The following is a 15304-nucleotide window of genomic DNA, read 5'->3' on the forward strand; positions in this document are numbered from 1 at the left end:
TATTTTCACCCATTTTTGACACCAATTTGGGACACTTCTAACCGTTTTTCACCATTTCCTGCCCATTCTTTTCCCCCTGTTTTGCATGTCTTGACCCATTTTTGCCACTTTTGACTAATTTTTTACCACTTTTTAACCACTTTTCACCATTTCCTGCTCCTTGTTTGCCCTGTTTTGCATATCTTGACACATCTATGCCACTTTTTAAACACTTTCCACCATATTTCTACCCATTTTTTCTCCTTTTTTGCCTGTCTCGAACCAGTTTTGCCTACTTCAACCCATTTCTGCCACCATTTAACTGCTTTTCACCATTCCCTCCAATTTCCCCCCTTTTTGCCTTTCTTTACCCTTTTTTTTTCAATTTTTTGCCACTTTTTACCCCCTTTTCACCATTTCCCACCCATTTTTGCCTATTTTACCTTATCCAATTATGGCAGACACAATTGCAACACTACATATGTGGTCCCAGCCAATCATTGTATGCTTTCATCATGACGCTGCCTTTTGTCTTTGCCACCGTAGAGTTCAAAGATCGTCATGGCGGATGTTAGTCTACAACAGAGGTTCTGTGTGTCACACTAGCAGTCTTGTTCCTTGGAAAGGGTCAGAATCTGGATGAATCTGTGTCGTCTGATCTGGCCTTAAAACAGAAAATCGGTGCATCCTGAACTTTCAATCTTTCTTCATAATTGAAGAGTTAAAACAAGAGAACTTTGACCATGTTATCAACACACTTTATGTCACTTCTGCTAAATCTCTTGTGGCATATTTTTTTTAAACACAACGTCAAACACTGAACGAGCCTTAAAAATGAGCATCAACAGCTGAAAAGAATCGTAATAAAAACATCAAGAAAAGCTGTTTGTATGAAGAGAAAGCCACGTTTTTCTCATCCTCACAATGCTTCAGCTGCAGTTAGGTAATCAGCTTCACTAAAATTACATCTGGAGAGTTCCGTTGGTGGCAGAGAGGGCGGCAAGAACAACCCGAATGCTCTGATCACATACAAGATAAACATGTTTTCACACGAACAGTCTGCACTGATGTGAAAGTCTTCAGTTCAAGAGAGGAAGGAAAAATCCGGCATGTCGCTAAGAAGTGAATCCATCATGTCTTTAATGAGGATTTTGACAAATATCCCAGCTCCTGCACGAGTCAGTGTTCACTCTGTGACAGTGCTTGACTTTGGCACAGTTAGCCAAACTGGTGCTTGCCAAAGTTCACAAAACTCTCACAGAGGAGTCACAATAAAGAAGCATAAATTAAAATCCACAATCCTCAGCATCCTCCTCCCATCAGCCTGGTCCATACTGTCACTGGATAGTCTGTATAGAGAGGCCAGGTTCTGCTGTTATGGTGAATATGACACCTCCAGCAGTGACGGTCCATGAGAGTGGTGGAGAGTCAGTAAATGTCAGGATTTACAGGTGGAGGACGGCGATGAAGCGACGGGAGAAAGGCGGGGGAGAAGGCACATGTTTGATCTCCATCCTCGTCCTCAGCAGACCTGCAAACAGAAGGGAGAGATCAGATGTTGGAAATTTTACTTTCCTTATAAAATCATTTAAAAAAGAAGTTTAATAATCAGGGAAAACTTTGTCTTTTTGGTTTTGATTTTTCCTGCTTGTTTTGGTTGGTTCATCCTGCGGATATTGTGGAAGCTTTGAGAACAGAAACTGTGCTCTCACCTTCTGGTCAGACATCATGCTGTTGGGCTGTAGTGAAGCTGGATGTCCGCTGAGCAGACCTCCACCCGGCCGGTCGTGTTCACAGAAAATCGTCCCGTTGATGTAGTGGAAGCGATCTCCAGGGACCAGACGGTTTCTGCATGTCGCACACGTGAAACACTGGGAATAAAAAACAGGAAAACAGTGTCACATCAGAGTGCAGAGGTTCTGTAGTCCTTGATATAATTCAAAAATCAGACCAACCTTCAGGTGGTAAACGTTGCCTTGTGCTCTCATCACCATCTCACTGGCAGGTATCGACTGTCCACAAGCACTGCAGGCTCCACTGTGTCCAAACAGCCTGAAAATCAAACCATGTCAACAGGGGGTCAGTATGGTGGAGTATCTAGAGCAACATGGACACCACTGCACAAGTATATAGCTTTAATAATGGCATGGGACGCTAAAGTGTAGCTACACCTAAGACTTGATGCAGAAGCATGAGCCAGGCCCCAGTGGTAGGACTGGACCCGCCCACAGATCTGTCTGGGCCCCTGAAAAAACCCAGGGAATGGCCCCTACTTAGTTGTGATTCATTAGCATACTGTATTAATTCATGTGTTGGATCAGCAGCATTGGTGCTAGTATCATGACTAACAGCTACTTAATGTTGGAGCTGAGAACTCCAACTCATTTTTACCACTTTATAACAATTTTTTACCATTTCCTGGCCTTTTTTGCCCTGTCTTACCTTTCTTGACCCAGTTTTGCCCCTTTTAACCCATTTTTAAACCCCTTTAAACCAGTTTCACCATTTTCCCACCCAATTTTTGCCTTTCTGGACTAATTTTTACCACTTTATAACAATTTTTCACCATTTCCTGGCCTTTTTTGCCCTGTTTGACCTTTATTGACCCAGTGTTGCCCCTTTAACCCATTTTTAAACCACTTTAAACCAGCTTCCCCATTTTCCCAAGATCGTCATGGCGGATGTTAGTCTACAACAGAGGTTCTGTGTGTCACAGTAGCAGTCTTGTTCCTTGGAAAGGGTCAGAATCTGGATGAATCTGTGTCGTCTGATCTGGCCTTAAAACAGAAAATCGGTGCATCCTGAACTTTCAATCTTTCTTCATAATTGAAGAGTTAAAACAAGAGAACTTTGACCATGTTATCAACACACTTTTCTCACCCATTTTTGCCCATTTGGCATTTCTTTACTCATTTTTACTACTTTCATCCCATTTTTGCCTATTTTTAAACACTGTTCACCATTTTCCCAACCATTTTTACCCCTTTTTTGCCTTTACTGACCCATTTCTTACCAGTTTTTGCCACTTATTAACCCCCTTTAAAAAATAATCATATTCCCCACGCATTATCTGCCCTTTTGTGCACTTCTTGACACATTTTTTTTTTTTTTTTTTTTACCTCATCCAACCCATTTTGGTCACTTTTGGACTGCTTTTTACCCTTTTCCCACCCATTTTGCCTCTTTTTTTGCTGACTCCTTCTTTTGCCTATATAACCAATGTTTGCCACTTTTTAACTGATTTTCACCATTTATATCCCCTTTTTGACTCTTTAACCCATTTTTACTTCTTTTAACAACTTTTCCTCCCCAATATTTGCCCCTTTGTGCATTTCTTGACCCTTTTTTGCCTTTTTATTCTTTTTCCAATCATTTCATTACTTTACCTTAAAGTTATTTCAGTTCCTTCTACTTTATTCTCTGGTATCCTTACATTAGTGCACCTCATGGCCTAACTATAAGGTCTGGCATTACCTTCTAAATATTTTAGTTGATTTGCCCATAGAGTAGCAAAAAAGTAATTTTGGTTAAAGAAAAGGGGTTACATTTTGAATTAGGTTATATTGTACTACAGCAAAAATAAATTTCATTTTTGTGTCTTGGATAAAAGTGGTTATTATTCAGGTCAAATATAAAATATGGATATAACAGATTATCTTTACAGGAAAGGACTGTGATTTTCCAGATCTCCATGGGCCCCCCATTTGGCTGGTCCCCAGAGAGCTTTCCCCTTTATGCCTCCTTACTAGTGTCCATAGGTATAGGGCAAAGGATGTACCGGGACTGAGCATTGAGGCCTGATCTCCACGGTTTTATCTGTTAGCTGGAATCCGTGTTTCTACTGAGGCCAACGCTTTCACTGGGCTTCAGAACGCCTTTTCAGAAACCAAAGAAGGGCATTGCTGAGACTATGTCCATGTTTTATTTAATCACTGGAGAGAGAACTCTCATTTAGCTGATGCAACAGGCTGCAAGAGCGTCTCTAAATCCTGCTTTTAATTTGAAGGACGAACACTGCAACGCCACATGAAAGATAATCAGGAGCTTTGTGAAATCCACCTGAATAAACATCTGTATTTCTGACCCGTTTTACTCATGGAAATAAATGCGGGACTTCTTGGAAATGCAGCAAAACCTCTTCATAATGATGCAGAGTCTCCAGATTTAGATTAATTTATCTCCTGTATTATTCCTGGAATCAAATATAAAGTCTGCAGTGTCTCTGCTCCCCTCAGAAAACCTTCAGCTGTGGTTTTAAACATCCAGGTCTGTGTTTGCTCCGGAGATGATGATGACCACAAAACCACCGTCTGAGTGCTGTTCAGTGTCTCAGAGGCGGGTCGATGCGACTCGGTCTACAAATAGAACAAACCAGCACAAAAACTTTAACTCAATAATTATTCCAGGATTATTTCTGATCTGGTTCTCCTTGGAGGACTAAACCCTTGGTTCTCTTCCTCTAGCTCAGCATCTCTTAGTTACCCAGTTTCAAGATTTAGGAAAATCAAACCGTGATGAAAATGTCAGCTTATTAAATTTAGACTTTCAGTATCAAAGGTGCAGTCCGAGTAGAGATTGAGATGAATGCAGGATGAAAAACTACGAAGACATTGAAATTTGGACTGGTTGAAGAAGTGCCAGCACTTCCTGAGCACTGCTGACATGCCTTTGAGCTCTCTGATTGGTCCGCTGATCCAACAATCATCAGCTGTTTCATGGCTACCTCCAGCTATTGCTTATTTACTCTTCATTTTAAATGATAGAACGTGGAACACAGTGTATGGAGCAACTGTGTTTACAGCTGCTTTTCCAGCCTTACTTAACGCCACAGGCTGCTTCTGGACTTAAAACGAGGGAGTCATGAGTTAAAACACGCCTTTCAACTGTTGTTTAGGCTGTTATGGCACCAAATACTCCAGTTCTGGTCTCAATATGAACCTAGTCTGGCCAATGCAGCTCATAGGTTGTGTTAAAGCCCCAATAGAGACGTTTTGCAAAGTGAGCACACTCGCTGTATGTTGCTTTTATTACAGACATCATACTAGGAAAGGAAAGAACACTGGTTTACCATCAATCCGTTCCTTAAGTGCAAGAAGCCATGTGCTCTTGCTTTGAAAATGAAGCTGACAGAACTGAATTTAACGAAAGTTAAAGATTTCAATAATTGTTTTTCCTATGAATTCATCAGAAATAAATAAAACACTTAAGGATAATTAAAGATGCCAAGTTTCGGTAAAGGAGCTTGCTAATCTGTGCACCAGCCCTTAAAACCCTCTACAGAAATTCTTTTTGTGTGTAACATTTGCATATGCCTTCAGAAAGCACTCCTGAATCCTTGAAGACAGCAACCTTCTGAACCCTGTCATATCTGACCTGATGTAGTCATTCTTGCAAAGAATCATGCCTCCTTTGCTGTAGCATGTGCTGCTGAACTCTCCCAGCTGAGCGTGGCAGCAGGAACACTTCAGGCAGCGCGTGTGCCAGTACCGCTCCATGGAGAAGAGCAGGAAACGGTCTGCAATACGACCTCCGCAGCCTGCACACGACCTGCCTGACGTCACACCGACACCGCCCATCACTGCCAGCGTGGGCGCTTCCACCCTACTGTTCACCATGGCGACCTGGAGACACGGAGAGAAGTAAAGGAGAGAGGTGAGACACGAAAGAGTCAACTTACATCCAAACTGATTTTAAGTTATCGTGTTAATCCTCATACACCTGGTTTTAGCTCTGCTACACCTGAATTTAGTCATAACAGTCTCTAGGTGTTTTACTGAGCTGTGGTCTGACGAGGTTAGAATATTTTCAGGAAGTAATGACCACCGAGTCCTTCAGGGTGAAGAGGACAAGGTCAATCCAGATTGTTATCAAAGTCCAAAAGCTAGCATCTGTGATAGTATATGGGTGTATTAGTGCCCATGGCCTGGGTCACTAGCACATCTGTGAAGGCGTAGAGTTATATACAGATTATGCAGCAACAAATACTTCCATCCAAACAATGTATTTTTCAAAATCGTCTCTGCTTACTTCAGCAAGACAGTACACAAGTAACAACACCCTGGCTTCACAATAAAAAAGGGCAGGGTCAAGACTGGCCTGCATGCATTCCAGGCCTGTTTCCCTCTGAAAATGCAGATCAAAAGAAACTCTGCATTGTTGAGGAATTAAAGATGTTCATCAAGCAAAAATGGGAAAATTCCACTAAATACTTCTGCAGTTAATATCTTCAGTCCTCAGATGCTTACAGTGTTCTTAGATAGTGATGAAACATAGTGGTCAACATGCTCCTGTCCCAACTATTTTGGCGCATTTTGCATGCATCAAATTAAAAATGTTGATATTTCCATAAAGAAAAATAACTTGTATTTGTGCTGAATTAAGTTTATTGCTGTTTAGTTTAACTGAAGTTTTAGACAGCGTTCCAACTTTTTTGGAACCAGGTTTTGTACGCTGTGCCCAAACTTTGGCTGAGACTGTCATAATTCAGCCTCTTGTTCCTTCCTGGTGATACAAACAGAGATGGTTTTGAGTACAGTTGCTACAGAAACATGGACTGTACTCCTCTCCTCGTTTTTCCATTACACCGAGCTGATTTCATGCACAGCTGGGAATAATACTGCTTTTTAGTACAACCATAGCAGAGCGAGTGCTGCTCAGCAATGACTCAGCACCGAGCCTCTTCAGTCGTTTCCAGGATTTATAATTAGCGCCAACAACAACATGAAATAATTGCCGGTCTAGATTTCATTTTCCAAACAAGCAGCAGCAGCAGAGTTCGTCCTCTCCGAGCGTCTCATTTCAGCGGCGGCATGTTTAGCTTTATGAGCGACCTTCCCACAGATTATCTGAGCCTGCAGCAGCTGTTTCTGCAGCGAGGCGAGCCGCCCTCAGTCCCCTCGCTCTGTGAAGACACCTGGCTCTAATCAGCCACAGGAACACCATGTTAAGAAGCCCAAGGCTGCTGCAAACCACAAACAGACTCGAGTACAAGGACCCAAACCTCCATATAAGAGCAGGATTATTCATGAATGAAACCAGCAATGAATAAATTACTTCTTAATCCAAATTTAAACTTCAAAAATTAGCCTCTTAAATCATCATGTGCTCTGCAGCAAATTTGCTTTTTGGAGGTGGAAATCCTTTCAAAATACTACAAAAGGCCTGCCTTTACAGAATTTGTTAAATTGGATTTATTCTAAGGTTAGAGAAGAGTTAGGAAGGAAATGGGTGGTTTTTAAACTTGACCTTGCACCCCACCTGGTCTTGACACAAGTCACAGAAAAACATTTCAAACATGGATATTATCAAGGCAAAACTATATCAACTTTATGAAACAAGCTAAAAACCTCTGTTGAGAGAGGAAAGTGGAAAAAATTCAATAAAATCTTCCTGTAAGACATTCCTGGTACCTTGTCATCTATCTCTTTCCCTGTTCCTTGTCCAACTTAATGCAACGAGGTGATGTCATCTCGTCAGATGAAGGGGATCAAGACCGAGTGATGATGAGTCATTCAAGAACAAGCCTGTTTTACATAATGGCTCTTTAATGCGAGCTACTATAGCTAACTCGTGTGTGAGTGCAAGCTTCCTTTCCTGCATCTATTGTCGTTATTTAATCCACTTTAAAAAGCAAAACTGGAACCGAATGAAAAGCAACCAGCTCTACTGAGCTCAGTCACATAATCTGGATCTTGAAGAAGAGACGGATTTCCTGTCACAATGAGTGAGACTAGATGGACATCAGCTGGGAAAATACAGGTAAGATCAGAGTTTATTGAGATAAATTGCGCCAAAACTGGACTGAACCAAACTGGACTGCTTTGTGGAGGCGGACCGTACAGGAGTTTTGTGTGACTCTGCTTATCCAGGCTTTAGACAGAGGTTTTTTAAATTCTGTCTGCTGACATTTCTCCATGAGTTTTAAAACACTTTTATTTTTACCTGAATATTTCACTACCTTTGGTACACAAAAGTAGCTTGAGAATTTTTATTTTCACTCTTTGCATCGTTGTAAATGGCTCAAATGTGGCCTTTTAGTAGAGTTTCTATATGCAGACATCACTTCTTGCACCCCAAAGAGAGTTCTCGACTGCTGCATGATGTCATCTGCAAAGAACATATTGCTATCATATGCTGTAGTTACGTGGTTGCCAGGACAGAATGGGTCTGTTTATGAGGTTATCTCCGCATGCATTTGTTCAGCACATGCCTGAACCATACAGAAAGGCCCATACTGAATGGATCCAGTCTCAATACATGCACTTTTACACCTGTAGACAGAGCACTTCTTTAGTATCCTACCAGTTTATATAAAGCATGCCTTTATTTACGGCCCTATGCTGAACTTTGAGGCATGTTTGGGCTGAAAATTTAGGCTGAATAAGATGTAGAGTAGCAAGAGCACCATCAGGTGGGAAGGAGGACTGACACAACCCTGGTTGTGCTCTGGGTTTCCTTGCATTTACCAGAGGCATCGGAAAAATAACAAAGTCCACACCTCTAGGGTGGAATTATGGGTGGATGTGGCAAGTAAGCATGGCCCAAGGTACTGTCCTGGTAGGTAACAGGGTTTCCATGAGCCCTTGGCCATGCTGTGGATGTCTAAAGGGCCTGAAAACTGCAGGCAGTCTCAAAGCGTATTACCAGGGGTGAAAAGGACAAAGCAAGAGCCGCTGAGCTCGGCCTTGGCTGCCCAGCAACACACATGTGTATGTCTTGACTCTGGCCACCTTTCCGCCCTCAACAACCCCCCGGTTGTGGCTTGATGATTCCTTAGCACCCTACATACCTTTAACTTATGTACATGACTGTCCGACCAGCATAGCTTGTCACTTCTGGTCTTTAAACTCTCATTATAATCCAACTAGTTCTCTACTAGGTGTATTTTCCTAAATAGTATATCACTGGGAGAACATTTGTTCCAATATAATTGAGATTATCAGTGTCTCCATGCAGGGATACCAAGCCATGAGCTAAGAGGCTAGCAGTGCCTTTTTAACAGCTTTTCTTCCTCATGTTATCATGGTTCTAAAGGGCATGCTGATATGCTACTTAGCTGATAAATGTTTTATGGTACTGGTTCAAAATGACAGTGAAGCTGGATCTAAGTAAATGAGCCATGGTCAGTCTGAGAGCCACAGAAACGATGGATGGGACATTTGCATAAAAGGTGAGGAAGTCAGCTCTGGTTGCAGGATGTCACTGGAGACGTACTGTTCATGCAAAGTGTGAATAAATACACCAAAGGCAGTCAGCCATCAGAATGCTCAAATAATTTTTTAATGCAAGATGCTTCAGAATACTTTGTTTACTCACTATGACAATTTTTTATCTAAGGGCTCACATTGGTCTTTGCCTGGGGCCTTCAAATCCCTTAAACCTCCCCTGATTGGACTGGTGCATCTATACACAGATGATGCAGTGTATCTCTCAGTCCTGTTAAAAACCGCATTTCCAATGATCTTTAGAAAGACTTTGTGTCATAGCTGTAGCAACAGAGCCATAAACCTGCAGAATGAATCCTAACTCTACAGGAGGATTTACTCATATTCTTAAATTTATCATAACTTCATATCCAGTCCATGGGATGCCTGATGTCGCTCTGTGCCTCTGCAGACTCTCGCTGTTTTTTATAAATCTACTTCCTGTCTTCAGTGCCAGATTCCTCTGAGCAGCACATCACCAGCCGTGAAATCAATTAGCGAGCTGAGTGTGCAGAGTACAGCCGCGTCCAACTCTGAGAGACACGTTCAGAGACAAGTCGGCCTGAATCACACAGAAACACGACGACTTCTTCTGCGCTCTTTTGTCGTTTTTCTCTCTGAGGAGTATGAAGACAAACACTAACTGAGGATGTTTTGGTTGGTAGAAACACTTGAAATGACATTTAAAGCAGTGAAGGTTCACCCAAAAGGTTTAAGGAGCCTCAATAAATTAATCCTTAATTTCTGCAGAAGTAAAACAGCACGGGCTCAAACAATGAGTGCTTTATCATATCCTTAAAGCTGAATATTACTTCCACATGTGAAACTAATTTTGGAGTAGCAGCCAGTGTAATCATCCTGCAGACACCTGTGATAATTCAAGACGTTTCAACACATCTGCCAAACACAACTCTGATTTCTTTTCCAATTAAAATGTAAATCCTGCGTTTAATTATCTTCTGCAGAGTAAAAACTTGATTTGGTTCCAGTTGCAGGGAGAGGAAGAAGTGGAATCAACATTTTAATGGGAAAAAAACTGGAACTCCAGGCTCCTGAGAGGCTGGAAAGTTTCAAAAATAAGTTGTCAGAGCGAAATTACAAATATAAAAATCATACAAGGGCATGGCTGAATTCAGTCCTTTCAACAAATCTCAAATTTTTCCATGAACTGGTTTGCACCTAAGCATGCACCCTACACCGTCTCTTAAAATTCGACTTCTGCAGTGATGCCTGTGTGCACAGAGGCTTCTGTTTTCATTATCTTAAAGTAGTACAACTGATGATAGCAGAATGCTAAACTATCATGTGCTTCAAATCATGACAAGTAGCTGGCTGCAGGGGCTACTCCTATCTCACCACCACAACTTTGTTTGCACAATAAGACAGAATACGGTAAGATGTAATAAGATATAGGCAATGTCATAGGCCACCGTAAGACTGCACTACAAGATGCATCAAAATACAAAACGACAGCATACAACACAGCATGATAAGATACAATATGACTCAGTATCCCATGATTCGCTGCTATAGTTCACCCATTTAATCTCAAATCCCCTCGTCTCAGTGTGCAACTCATAGCCTCAGTCAGTACCATTGACCACCATGTGGAGCTGCAGCACGGGCTTTTGAATTTCACAAGGTGAATATTAACATCTGGAAAACCAGAGATACTGGTTTAGTTCTGGCCACCTGAAGTCTTTATTAACCTTGTGAATCTAATGGATTGTCCAGATTCCACGTCTGTCATCAGGCAGATCCATCGTGAAAAGCTTCAAGCTTCAAACTTGTTCTCAGTCAGAGACTGACCTGACCAATCAGCATCATTTGAGGAGAAAGAGCAGCACCGCTAATGTTAGCCACATTCTGCACACCAACTTCACACCGTTACAGTATGATTGTCTCAAAGTTGCAGTGTGAAGTTAGTTAACATATTGTATTTATTTGTCCACCAATGCAAATATAATTTGTGTTTAACTGGATGGGAAATTATAGCTGAGGAACATCACTACTTCTGTCTGCAGTCTAGTTTGTAGCAGCCTGAGAGGGCACAGAAGTACTTTATGCATCCTTTAAAGTTTATTTAATGGCTTCCCTGTTCCAAATTTCATCATGAACTGGTTTTATATGACATCTTAATTTACAGCCGGTTAGATATCTGGGCGCTGGGCCGGTCATTTTCCAGAACGTACTACCTCCTTCCTCCTCTCTACACTAATTAAGTCATGAATCCTCCACATACGCACAGATGCTCCTCTGCTGAGGGATAATTAACAAATAACCTCGGCTCAGTCATGTCTGAGGGGAGAGACTGACTGTAAGCATGACCGCAGACAGCAGAGACCAGAGAGTCCAGTCCCACAGAGATACTGGTCAGACTGGGATGCCACTGATGAGGTCAGATTCAGTTTCAGGGAGGCTGTTTCTCTTTTTAATTAAACCAAAGACATGACAGCGGCTCCTGTGGCAGAGGGAGCATTTGTAGAAGCTGATTGGTGCATCTTCTGCAAAATGATTGGAGTTTTAAAATCTAACAATAAGCCTCCTAATCTGCAGAAAAATGATTGATAGGATGAAGAGACGGGGTTTCCATGTCTCAAAGGAGAGGGATTTTGTGTTTTCTGTGAAACATTTTAACAATATTGCATTGTTTAAACTTTTTTGTATTAATTAAAAAACTTTTTGTGAAATATTTTTGTATTTAATTACATACTTGAAATAGGTATGCATGATGTTGGATTTCTGTAGGTTTATGATAAGCCAATATTTACAATTTGATTTTAGCTAATATCAATACTGACATAATAAAAACTGAAGTCCTTGAAACAGACTTTAGTCAAACTAATGAGGACAAATACAGAAGGCTTCAGATGTTGGTCCTGCTCAATACCTCAAATATTTATTAGTGCATTCAGCAAACACTGACAGCTGATAAAGGGTGATACTTAAGGTGGATACTGCACAGTGGCACAGGGGTTAGCGCTGTTGCCTCACAGCAAGAAGGCCCCTGGTTTGCATCCCAGCCAGGGCCTTTCTGTGCAGAGTTTGCATGTTCTCCCTGTGGATGCATGGGTTCTCCCCGGGTACTCCAGCTTCCTCCCACCACCAAAAACATGCTTGTTAGGTTAATTGGTGACTCTAAAGTGGCCGTAGGCATGAGCGTGCCTGGTTGTCTCTTTATGTCAGCCCTGCGATTGCCTGGCAACCAGTCCAGGTTGTACCGTACCTCTTGACCCCCTCAACCCATACTGGGATGAGTGGTATAGAAAATGGATGGATGGATACTGGCCGATATTTACAGCCTTCATTGATTGCTTTTAAAATCAATTAAAGGCTGATGGTTGCACCAATAAAGGCCAATATTTTCAGCCAATATTGCCTGACATTTATAGCCAATATTGGCTGATATAGTCATATATATAGATAGAGTCAACATTGGCCAATATTAACAGCTATTATTTGCAGTTAATATCAGCTAATATTTACAGCTGACATTGACCGGTATTTACAACCTTTAATGGCAGCTTTTAAAATCAAAAGAGGCTTATGGTTGCACCAATATAGGCCAATTTTTACAGCCATTATAACCTGATATTTACGGATGATATTGGCTGATGCCTACAGCTGATATTGGCTGATATTTACAGCCTTTATCGGCCACTTTTAGAATTGAAAGAGGCTTAAGGTTGTACTAATATAGGCCAATTTTTACAGCCAATAATATCTCATATTTACAGCTAATATCGGCTGATATTTACAGGTGATATTGGCCGATATCTACAGCTGATATTGGCTGCTTTTAAAACCAGTAAAAGGCTTATAGTTGCACCAATATAGGCCAATTTTTACAGCCATTATAATCTGATATTTACAGCTGATATTAGCTGATAGTTAAAGCTGATATTGGCCAGTATCTACAGCTGATATTGGCTGATATCTACAGCCTCTATCAGCTGCTTTTAAAAGGCATATGGTTGCACCAATAAAGGCTAATATTTTCAGCCAATATTACCTGAAATTTATATCCAACATTTGCTGATATTTACAGCTAATAATAGTTGATATCTACAGCCTTTATTGGCCCCTTTTAAAATTAAAAGAGGCAGATGGTTGCACCAATATAAGCCAATTTTTACAGCAAATAATATCTGATATTTACTGCTGATATTGGCCAATATTTACAGCTGATATTGCTCAATTTTTTCAGCCTTTATCAGCCGCATTTAAAATTGATAGAGGCTGATGGTTGCACCAATAATGGCCAATATTTACAACCAATATTGGCTTACATTTACAGTGGATATTGGCCAATATTAACAGCTAATATTGGCTGATATCCACAGTCTATAGAGGCTGGTGATTGCACAGATATAGGCCCATATTTTCAGCTAACGTAGGCTAATATTTACAGTTAACATAGGATAATGTCTGCACCAATAGTCACAACTGATATAGGCAGATATTTACAGTTGATGTAGGCTGATGTTCACAGCTGATATAGACCAATATTTACTCGATTTTTAAAGCAGATATATAGGTTTGAAATGTCAGCAAATATGGTCATATCTCACCATCTTGTTCATTCCTAGTTTGTTTACTTGATCTCTTTTTTCTTAACTCACAATATAACTTTTATCAGAGGCATTCCCACAAAAACATGTTCTTATTACATTTGGAAAACCATACAGGTTTTAAAGACCTTTAACTTTAAAGAGTGTCTTATCAAAATTTCTCTGCATTATTTTTTAACAAAATATTTAGGTGTCTGCAACTTTGCCAGTCTGCTTAGATAAACAGGAATAATGGGAAAAGACTTGATCAATTCTGAGAAATATATATTTTGCATCTCATTAAACTTTTTGCTGTGGTATGAAATTTATTTCATGTGTATTTCTGTTTTATGTTTTGAAATGTTTTCCTGCAATTTGGAAAGGTTTTTCACTGTGCTCGTTATATTTTAATATACATTCTCTCTGATTTTTTTAAGTGTGTTGTGAAATATATTCAAATTTGATGAAATATTGATACCTTTTGTGAACTTTTTTTTTGTGTGTGTTGTGTCGAATATTTCTGAGAGTCTTAAACATTTTTGTGTTCCATGTAACTTTTTTTTTTTTTTTTTTTGAGTGAAATGTTCCTGCATTTGACCTTCAGGGCTGCCATAGTTCGCCTGCTGTAGTGACTTCTGATGTCTTGTTTGGTCTTTGCACCGACCAAAACTTTAAAAAAAACAACAAAACAAATCAAACTAAATTTAGAATAAAAATAAATAGAAATCACCAAAATATTTATTTTGAAGTGGAGAAAATGAAATAAAAAGAAAGCAGAAAATCTTCATTTTTGGACATTTCCCACATGTTACGTTTAAAAAGTAACGTTTATTCAGTCTTACTACTAATATTACATTTTTTTATAACTATTATGTAATTCATGATCATAGATGTGCCATTAATTTGCTTTAATTTTTGATAATCTAGTTATTAATGATGTTATTGTTCGTGTTGTGGCATTTATTACTTACTCATAAAGTAAAAGTAGACTAATTGTTTCCTTCTTTTAACTTTAGTTACGATGGTATCTATGAAAACAAAGCAGGAAACGTCCATAAGAGTCTCACAGCAGAATTAAGTACACAGTAGTTACGCAGTAAGAACAGGTACTGATCTCACCTGGCTGGTCTCGTTGAAGGACTACTTTCTGACTCCGCGGAGCCTCACAGCTCCTCTCTCCTGAAGATGAAGCTCAGAAAGATCCAGACGAGTCAAAAAAGACCCGAAAACTTTTCAGCTCTTATTTTATCCACGTCCCTTTGTCGTGTTTCTGTTTTTTTAAACCAGTAAAATACTTCAGCTCTCCCTCTTCTCTCGTTAAAGAAGCTCTGACAACAAACAGCTCCGCGCTCAGAACTCCCTCTCTCCGTGCTGACAGAACACAGCAGCGAGTTCAGTTATTCCACCTTTTTATGCTCACTCCTCCTGTGACGCAGTCAGAGGGGGCGTGGCTTATTACTCCTGTCAGTATAATGGATGACTGCTGGAGGAATGTTTATCTAATTTATGATGCTCATAATGAGACACAATCAGCCTCATTACAGCCTCAGAAACAGATTGTATATTTATTTA

The 15304-nt window shown here is 40.3% G+C and overlaps 1 protein-coding gene across 1 annotated transcript; it reads right to left on the reverse strand.

The window, feature by feature from the left end:
• Positions 1-445: 445 nt before the first annotated feature.
• On the reverse strand, positions 446-15102 carry lmo4a (LIM domain only 4a). Its single transcript, XM_041811762.1, has 5 exons — positions 14852-15102; positions 5353-5600; positions 1935-2031; positions 1692-1850; positions 446-1510 (listed from the first exon to the last, which is right to left on the reverse strand). The coding sequence occupies exons 2-5, from the start codon at positions 5592-5594 to the stop codon at positions 1502-1504; spliced, it is 507 nt and encodes a 168-aa protein (XP_041667696.1). The 5' UTR covers positions 5595-5600; positions 14852-15102; the 3' UTR covers positions 446-1501.
• Positions 15103-15304: the final 202 nt, after the last annotated feature.

The sequence above is a fragment of the Cheilinus undulatus genome, linkage group 17 (genome assembly GCF_018320785.1).
Source record: "Cheilinus undulatus linkage group 17, ASM1832078v1, whole genome shotgun sequence".
NCBI classification, from domain to species: domain Eukaryota; kingdom Metazoa; phylum Chordata; class Actinopteri; order Labriformes; family Labridae; genus Cheilinus; species Cheilinus undulatus.